We start from the raw sequence: 10,174 nt of genomic DNA on the forward strand, positions 1-10,174 counted from the left end.
CACAGTTTAGTGTAGTACTATGGAATTGTGCGGCCAGAGATTACCCAACTTTCACTTGATTGGTCTTAAAAAAATCTTCTTCATTTAACACAAATAACACGTATTTCTTAATCTATCCATGAAAACGGTACATAGTGACATGCAGAACATTTAAATACTCTTCCAGTAGATAGCAGCTGATACAATTTACCAGTGGCCATTAAAACAACAGAATTTTCAACAATGTTCGACTAAACAAGCTCAGATTTCACTCTGAGTAAGCAAAATGCGTGCAATTTTTGTGACATTTTTCTATTGGTAGTGTGCCGTAAGATTTTTCCAATGTAAATTAAAATGTGTGTCTTGGCTCAATCATTGGGAGTCTTAACTTTTCAGTAAATTTCTTGAATTGTCTCTTCATTGATTGATTCCCCTCGACCCCTCAAACGCTCATGCTGGCCTATAAAACAAGCTGATTTCCGCAAACATACTCTACTAATACTATACTACACTATCCCATACTATGCTGCTGCAGCTGTTGTAAATGCACTTTATAAATATTTATTGTATTCTATACTATATCATATAAAGCCTCCACAGTAGTTGATCGTTGGGCTATTTTGTAAATGGCCAAAGAAATGCATGTCTGCTGTAATTTAAGACGTAGGTCTGAGGATCGGATTCAAGAGAGATCCTATTTTATTGACTTCTTCCTTGTTATTTTTCATGTCCACTTGGTGGCGCCATTGAGCCACTTGTTTTCCAAGTTCATGTCAGGCCACCGAGACGCCTTCTTTTTACAGCATCCTGGCTCCCTTTATGACATAATTAGCAATGAAATAGGCTAAGTGACTTGTTATGCGAACTCTTAAAAAAATGCATGGGGGGAATGACCTTTATTTTGTAAAAGTATCTTTAAGCCATTAATAAAAGAGTTACTAGACTGTATTTTTCTCACGCAAGTTTCATATGACGAAGCTTGAGGTGGTTAAGCTCCGAAGTAAATGAAATGCAGTGTATTTGAGGAGTTTTTTTTCCCTTTAAAGCCCTCCCTACCTCCGCCCCTCACCCCCTACTCCCTCGCTCCTCACCCTCCTGGACGGTCGAATTGTGCGACAGAGAGAGAGACGCGCGCACCTCTCGGCGAGCCCCCACAGTTTGATTACACTCCTCCTCCACGGGAGGGTCAAGGCGGCAGGAAAGCATCACCGCCCTCAAAAAAAAAACAAAAAACAAACAAACCAAAAAAAAAATAGTATGGAGGAATAAAGAAGAGCGTCGCAAGGAGTGACTTCCCACGGAGGACTGCACATGCGAGGGTGCGAGACGCACGCTGAAGAATGCAAGCCAGGACGTCGCGACTGTTCTGAACTATTTTATTTAATGGGCTTTTTTTAAAAAACGGATTTTCCAACCACCCTCAGATTGCATAACAAGGAAAATTTAAAAGGCAAATCTGTCATATTGGAAAGTGACCTTGATGGAGGATTATGTGATCCTGACACTTTGAGAATGATGCTTTCAACCTATTGTTTTTTTTATTTTAGTTTATAACTTTTTTTTTAACCAGCCAACCACAGGGAAACATTGGCTTCTCCCAATCTGCATTGAAAGGCATTGAAGAAATATAACCGGCAGCAGTGGTGGGTTTCGATCCAGGTGGCCGATATGGTCAAGTGGAAACGCCTGGAGTACCATTAAACAAATCAGATAAACGCACTGCGAAAACCATCGATAGCCGTTATTGACGAGGTGCTATATAAAGCTAATGACTGGACCTGACAGCCAGCACTCAACGGAGCTCGACAGCAAACGTGGTTGGGAAACTTTCCCAGAAGGTCGACGGTAAGTAACATCATTCTTTTTTATTGTCTTTGAATGCACCATGATACGAGCAAACCACTAATTCGACTGAATAATCTGCCCAGAATGTGGGACGAGTGCTGATGACGGAATAGTTGGCGAGATTCTGACCACCGAAAGCCAGGATGGTGGTTTTGACCAGGTGCCGACGGGTGGCCCCGGTGACTGGAGATGCATTGCAGAGACGGTCAACCTTTGAGTCCTGAGTTCCGTCCGTGGAGCGGCGCAGCTGCAGCGGGCCCGGGGATGTGATGGGGTGACGGCTCACGCCCCCCCTACCCCGATCCCTAAAATCCCACCACCCTGGATACTGTCTTGCGTAAACAATGGATCGCAATTTCTCGATGGTTCGAGACGGCAGACAGCCGCTGCCCGACCGTGACTCGTCCAAACGGGTTCTGACGGGATGCTTCCTATCCCTACTCATCTTCACCACGCTGCTGGGCAACACGTTGGTGTGCGTTGCCGTCACCAAGTTCCGCCACCTGCGCTCCAAGGTCACAAACTTTTTTGTCATCTCCCTGGCCATCTCCGACCTCCTGGTCGCAATCCTGGTGATGCCTTGGAAGGCGGCGACGGAGATCGTAGGTTTCTGGCCCTTCGGAGCCTTCTGCAATGTATGGGTGGCATTCGACATTATGTGCTCCACCGCCTCTATTTTGAATCTTTGCGTGATCAGCGTGGACCGCTACTGGGCCATCTCCAGTCCTTTCCGCTACGAACGCAAAATGACCCCCAGAGTGGCGTGTCTGATGATCAGTGTGGCATGGACGCTATCTGTTCTCATCTCTTTTATCCCCGTTCAGCTGAACTGGCACAAAGCTCAGACTACCAGCTACGCAGAGCTTAACGCAACGTACTCGGGCGAGCTGCCCGCCGACAACTGTGACTCCAGCCTTAACCGGTCTTACGCGATCTCTTCGTCGCTGATCAGTTTCTACATCCCCGTGGCAATCATGATTGTCACATACACCCGCATCTACCGCATCGCCCAAAAACAGATCCGGAGGATATCCGCCCTGGAGAGGGCAGCGGAGAGTGCCAAAAACCGTCACAGCAGCATGGGGAACACGTCCAACATGGAAAGCGAGAGTTCGTTCAAAATGTCGTTCAAGCGAGAAACCAAAGTGTTAAAGACGCTCTCGGTCATCATGGGGGTGTTTGTGTGCTGCTGGTTGCCCTTCTTCATCCTCAACTGCATGGTTCCCTTCTGCGAGGCCAACCTGCCCGACGACACAAATGACTTCCACTGCATTAGCCCGACCACCTTTGATGTGTTTGTGTGGTTCGGCTGGGCCAACTCGTCGCTCAACCCCATCATCTACGCCTTCAACGCCGACTTCCGCAAGGCCTTCTCCATTCTGCTGGGCTGCCACCGCCTCTGCCCGGGGAGCAACACCATCGAGATCCTCAGCATCAACAACAACGCCGGAGCGCCCCTTTCCAATGCCAGTTGCCACTATCATCCCAAAAGCCACATCCCAAAGGAAGGCAACCACTCGGCGGACTGCGTGATGCCCCACAGCATCCTGTGTCAGGAGGAGGAGTTACACAAGCTGGATGGAAGCATCATGGACGAGATGGAGGTAGGTGTTGTGAACAATGCCTTGGACAAACTCTGCCCGGCCATCTCGGGCAATTTAGACAGTGACACGGAGATCACTCTGGAAAAGATCAACCCCATAACACAGAACGGACAGCACAACACCATGTCCCCCTGAACACCCGGAACGGTCATCTTGCAGCGACATAGTGAGTGTGTAACATCCTGCAGAACCTTCGGCCCGTTGACACTTATCCACAAGGGGAAAAAAAAGACTTTCGAATGTTAAAGGCACTTTATCCTGGCTAAACACACTGCAAAATTCTGACGTGTGCTTGCATACATAGGATGCATACATGTGCATCCTGTACAATACAGACTGACCTTTAAAAATATATAGCGCAGATGAAGATGTAGAAAATCTTAGCAAAATGTGATATTTAATGCAGTTATCTGATTATAATGTTAATTGCAGTATAAAGATGGCAGTTTTTTTCTGGAGAGCCAACCATTGCAGGCAGCCAAAAGACAAGGTGCGGTGTTTGTTTTTGACTTGAGTTCGAGGAACCATTTTGACAACCAATGTTGCGAGTTGAAAATGATCAAGGCAGGAGAACAATGTTCTTTTCGAGCCAGTCTAAAGCCTCTCAAAAGCTGTGTGCAGTGAACCCCACTAATATTTTCGATTTGGCTTTCACTAATTTACCTCATCACAGTTGTTTTTTTTTTTTTTTGTAGAGCCCATCTTCTGCTCGTCTTGGAAACCTCGCTTATTTGTGGGTTTTGTATAACTTAAGCACCATCTTGTGGCATCTTCGTGTCAAGGAACTATGTTATGAGTTTCACGTAGTTCATCACTGTCATCTTGTGAAATCAATAGGCAATTACAGAGGTTTTTGGTGCAATTAAATCCATATCCTCTGCAATAATGGGGGTTCACTGTACACCAATAAGTAGTTGTCTAGCGCGTGATTCGCAATACAGAGAGCTGGATACTACAAAGAAAAACTAGCAGTTGTCGATGAAGCTATGGGCTGATTCTTAGCTTATCCGGTGTCTACATAGAAGTTAAAAACTTCTCATTTTTGGGGCAAGTGACTTGGGAGACGCATTATATACTAACACTCAACTCATGCAGTTGCTCCTCTATTGTGCTCTTGTTCAGGTCACTGGCTGGCTTTCATTTCCTTTCACATCACAATCACTGAGTCGGTGGCTCAGCCAAACTTGACGTTGACCACACATAAGGATATGCGCAGGTTCAACATTATGATTGACGAGAATTTTGGGGGATTGAAAATCACTGTAAGCTCACACCACACCATTGACTTAGAATCTATTTAGAGACATCTGACAATCGAACCTTTGCTGATTTTGAATAAATCCTCAAATTAGAAATTATAGGCATGTTTTTCCCCGCTTTGGGTTGGGATTTTAAGTGGGTTCGTCCGTCTTGCTTTTCACCAGCTACCTACTAGACTGGCTAACATGAAGGGTCTCTGTTTTATTCCCTCTCCTTCTAGCATTTAAAGTTGTTCCGTTTTTCGCAAATATGACCTGTCCTCGAATGTAAATTTGCTAATTGAAACAAAAAAAACCCAAAACAAAACAAACTTGTACTTAGTTGGAAGAGGAGGAAATGCACTCAACCTTAATGAAAGTGAAGTTTGCTGACCTTTCGCGAAACGTGTAAATGTCTGATTTCTTCAATTGCTTGCGCCGGGGAGAAGTGTTGTGTTCCGGCAGTCTTGCTGGAAGCACGCTGCTTTCTCAGCATGGTGACCTACCAGTCAGTGCGGGTAATTTGTCATTACTCCTCATGCAATGTTCAATCGATAATTGACTTTGGCTTCTTAATTCAATACAGCAAGTGCAAAATAACACCTCAGCAACACCTTCTTTTGTGAGCATCCTGTAAGATGTCTTTTGGACTGCTGTGTGACCTGATATGGTCATCCTGAAAAAAAAATAATGATGTATGAGGTTCTAAAAAGTGCGCATGACTAATGAAATTTGAATTCTAAGAATACGGCTAACCCCCACTATTCATGAGGGATAGAGACTGAACCCTGCCGCAAATAGCCAAAATTTGCTATTGACACCCTGCCAAAAGGTTTATACTGTACTTTAATGGCCCAGAGAGACCACAAGATGGCAGCAAAGAATGACTTTTTCATAATGAAGCGCTTCAACTACCCATCAAAATTTAATCCGATAGCAAAACTGTTATTATTTTAGCCTTAGCACGAAACAACGGTGGATCGATTTCCCCCAAAAGTCCGTGAATTTGTAAATACTGAACCACGAATAGCCAGGGGTTTTCTGTACTGTATGTACTGAGGGACTCGGTTTATGACAGAGAGCTAGCTGTTCATAATGCATCGACTTAACCTGAATTTTGTAATACTACAAATAAAATGAAAAAAAATGGCATAGTTTTCATATTATAACTTTAAGATCAAATCAAAAACACAAAAGTCTGAATTCGATTTTTAATATTCTGATGGCTCTTCGTGCCCTGAACTGAAAGATTGGCTACTAGCATTAGTAAAGAAACACTAGCTTGTTCGCCTTAGGTGTCACATGTACCTATGACTACTGTAAGGCTTCATATGCTTTTGTCCTTTATATAATTTGGCTGATTGATCGTTTGATATTGGTTGTGGTTTGGCCTCAGTGTATTAGCTAACAAGCTAACAAACGTATCTTGACTAATGCTTGGGTTCAAACTTCAAAAATCAAATTCAGTCATGTGGCTTGTTTTTATGTTTTGTATGTGTGCATTCAGCCTAAAATGAAACGTTAAAATCAAGCATATTTTTGTTTTGTTTTTGTGTTTGGTCAAAAAAAGATAATCTTTCACTTGAACATTTTGGGGATTTTTGATTGTCAATTGAAAATTGAAAAAAAAAAAAACATTACACTGATTCTTATGCCGTTGTGTGTTGTATGTAACCTCAATGCACCATAGGTTGGTTCCACCTCAGATCAAGGACCCCCATGTACGTAAATGTGACGGGAAGTAGCCAGGCTGAAATCTTTCACGCAAGATCTACAAGGAAAGGGATTAAAAAAAAAAACAATTACAGTGTAATCTATTTTTGCTCAATATAGACTATTTTTTCATTTGTTTTGTTTATGTCAACATCATATGTCATTATGGAGTCACTTTGATTTGTGATTAATGTTATGTTGCCAACTGTCAATTTGTCTTGGATAGACAGCTTGTAAAGTGATGTTTTTTTGTACTGGTTTATTTATGCAGCAAAACAAACCATGAACAAAAGCAATTCTTTTGGAATTTACCCTGTTTTTACATAGGTGTTCTGTTGGTTGAAATGTCATACTTATAGTGCCAGCTGTTGCTTTGGCAAGCACTGCACAGCTTTTAAAGCTGCACTTGGCAGGATTTTGAGTTTTTACTGCCACCTCCGGCTAAAAAATTAAATTGCATACTGCGTTGTTCGCGTGGATGTGTCACGGTGTCACACCCGCAGAAAGAGCGCGGGAAAGTCTGACAATGATTTTCCAGAGGCTTGCAAGATCAGCGGAAGTGTTAATCTTCTGTTTATAAGATGTGTTAGTCATAAATGGTCAAATGAAAAGGCATATTGTAAAGATATTTTGGGGCAAAATCCTGCGCAGCTTTAAATTGTTTTTTTTTTTTTTTTCAAATGGACTTTTATCCAGCTGACTAACATGGTTGAAATTGACGCAAATTGGTTTGTGACTACTTTCAGAACAATGTGCTACTAAAAGATGGCACCAGCTTCTTACCAAAATCATTTATTTCACCGTTAAAGGTGAAATGAGGAGCATTTAATCAAATGCAGAAAAAACAAGGTGAAAGCTTTGCATAAAAGCCAAACCAAAGTTAAGTTTGATGAAATGACATGATGTGTGTTTGCAGTCAAGTGCAAATACGTCCCTGCGGTCAAAGTCATGAATTTGGCTCGGGGTGATAAAGAAAGAGTGCTGGAGCGATGTACCATCCGATAGAAAGCAATTGTTCTTGAACGCGGCGTTTGATTTTCCCGTGCTGGAAAATCCAATGCTGTCCATACGGGCAACGTGGGGAACTTGTAGCTCAATATGTGGCACACAAGCAGCTCATTGTCCTCGCTGCCTTGTCCTCCTCTCACGCTGCTCTGTTGGGTGAACATGGATTAACAGGCATTTGCTGTCAGCTCATTTCAGTTTCAAACAGCCCTAATTATCTTTCAAGTGCCACGATTTCATGTATCTTTGCCGCTTTTTTAGGGATCCGCTGTTTCCTCCAAAACAGACCAGGTATTACAGACGTGCGCAGTTAGTGTTTCGGGATAGACGAAGATGCATGGGAAAGCGCCTCAGAGAACATTCCCTCCTCCTCTTCTGACTCGCATTCACTCGCTGGCTTTTCTCTTGGCTGCTTCTGTCGCCCTGATGAGCATTCCAGATGTTAACACGACTGAATTTGATATTAAACGGAGAGGGCCTACTGTTTCCCTGCTGTACTCGCGTGTCACGGCACTGAATCAAAGCTCGTGGATATTTCGGGTCGGAGGACTGTTGATGCTCTAAATCACTGCAGCCGAATGCTGAGACGTTGGACGTTAATGTGAAATGTGGGAATATAGGAACTTGGAAACACAGTCCAAATGGAACCTATCAATGTAATTTATTCAACATTGTATTTCTATGTGCAAGGTTGTGCTAAGTGACAAATTACAAGTAATAAATCCAGATGGAGTTTCTTTGGAAACTGGGAAACAAGTGGCACTTTTGTTCTGTATGTCCTACAGTGTTCAGGAAGTCAGAAATGTCAAACTTCCCGGTTCTCAGCAAAGCCCACAGTAGTTTTTTTTCTTTCTTTTTTTTTTTACCTTTTTGTACCAATTTTAGAGAATGCCAGACTACGCTGAGTTGAAATCCATTCTCTTTACTTCACAAAGAGGATCTGGGTCTTCAGATGGTAACAAATTCCACTACTCTAGAAGTCTGAAATTTCATAGTTCCCAGATGTTAAGTCGTCTTTGTTCCATTCTATTCCAAATCAATTTGCTTTAAAGATCAAATAGGAACTCAGGCTTCCAGTGGCATTTAGTTTAACTCATCCAATTTTGGAGGTCACAGATGTTGGACTTGACAGTTGTGAGTAACGCATCAATGGTCCGTTAGAATGGTTTGGTCCCAGTGTCACACTGCTGTAACTCAAGCAGCATTCTTTTCCATTCAATCTATTCTGGAGGTCCAAAATCGCTGACATCCCAGTTTTCTGGAATGCTGTAATGGTGTTTTTGTTTTTTTTCCCCCTCCATTGTGAGAATACTATTATACAGTCAAATCAAGGTACACCAATATGCCCTAAACTTCATTTGCACTATTCTTTGTCTGATGTCAGAAATTTCTGACTTAAGTTGGTTGTTAGGTTGTTGCAAGTCAATGAAATCAGTTACTTTCTCTACAAAGATCAGATGTTACCTACTTTCCAGTTTTAGGAATTTCTCATTTGAAGTGAAATCAGAGTACATCAATTTGTCCCAATTTTACCAGGAGCAACAATGCCATTCTAAATCACGTTTCCAACAAGGATGAAGCATTTCCGACGTCGCGGTTTTCCGTAATGCTGCATGTGATTTATAATGCTTTCAATTGTTGTTTGTATGCATTACCAAAAACCCATCTGGAGCTGCGAGTTTGTCTCTCGTGTATTTTGGCTCCATGTTAAAGCCCCCTTGAGGCCTCACCTTGCTAACACGGTGACTCATCCGCTCTCACGTCACCGCATTGATTCGGAAGACGGCCGATGTCGGGCCGCGGCCCCCTCAAGTAACATGTTCTTTTTCATCAGCCAGCATGTCCACTAGTTTGGAGTTAGTGACAGAACAATGTCTCCCAATCAGAGTTGACGTTTGACGACTTAAGCAAAATGACAACACCGGACTGCCCCTCTTAAGCTCTACTCCTCAGCGTCATACTCACCCAAAGGTAAACATTGTAGAATTTGCTTGTGTCAGCTCATGGAAAAATGAACACTAAACTGTTAAACTGCAGTATTTCTATGTGAGGGATACAGGGATTATGTATTGTACCATGATGTTAAAAAAAATGTCTTTTTATGTGACAAACACAAGTGCTTTTTATCTTAAAAGAACAACTTAGCATGTAGCAAATGCTGTTTGTCTTTTCTCCATTGTTTGTATGCAAGACGCAGGCAGGCGGTGACTATTTATGTATTTATTTACCTGTTTCTGGTGTTCTTCCATGAAAGTGATGTCAAAGATTATACTCCTCAGACTTATTACTGTATTTAGTTTACGGTTTGTATAAAAATATACATATAGATCATGTGCCCTTCTTGTAAAAAATAAATATGTATGTCTCTTTTTTTGCAACCATGTTTTGTGAATCGTTTTATTTTGGACATGTGTATAGTACATAATAGTGTAGTTATTATTATAGTACATAATAGTAATAGTAACATAATAGTACATAACATGATAGTGGTTAGCCTCACAGTATTACCTTTCTCCAGGTGTTTTTGTGTGATTTCGGCTCCTCCCCATATTGTAAAAACATCCATTTTAGGTTCATTGAAGATATTCAATATCAAATCTACATAGTACAGATCATTTTCATTTAATTTTAGAAAGATCATTTTATATATATATATATATATATATATATATATATATATATATATATATATATATATATATATATATATATATATATGTGTGTAGGGCTGTCAAAATTAAATGGTTAACTCAGAAGATTAATTAAAGAGAAATTAACGCGGCATACTTT

General features: G+C 41.8%; 1 protein-coding gene across 1 annotated transcript; it reads left to right on the forward strand.

The window, feature by feature from the left end:
* Nucleotides 1-1,105: 1,105 nt before the first annotated feature.
* On the forward strand, nt 1,106-9,765 carry LOC148319758 (D(1)-like dopamine receptor). The gene is made up of 2 exons (XM_088279846.1): nt 1,106-1,824; nt 1,908-9,765. The coding sequence occupies exon 2, from the start codon at nt 2,169-2,171 to the stop codon at nt 3,561-3,563; it is 1,395 nt and encodes a 464-aa protein (XP_088135972.1). The 5' UTR covers nt 1,106-1,824; nt 1,908-2,168; the 3' UTR covers nt 3,564-9,765.
* The last annotated feature ends 409 nt before the right edge of the window (nt 9,766-10,174 follow it).

Source organism: Idiotropiscis lumnitzeri, chromosome 17 (genome assembly GCF_059441095.1).
Source record: "Idiotropiscis lumnitzeri isolate Australia: NSW breed Sydney's pygmy pipehorse chromosome 17, RoL_Ilum_1.0, whole genome shotgun sequence".
NCBI classification, from domain to species: domain Eukaryota; kingdom Metazoa; phylum Chordata; class Actinopteri; order Syngnathiformes; family Syngnathidae; genus Idiotropiscis; species Idiotropiscis lumnitzeri.

Excerpts from the sequence above, each read along its gene's own strand:
- LOC148319758 (XM_088279846.1), top strand. The coding sequence starts at position 2,169 with ATGGATCGCAATTTCTCGATGGTTCGAGACGGCAGACAGCCGCTGCCC.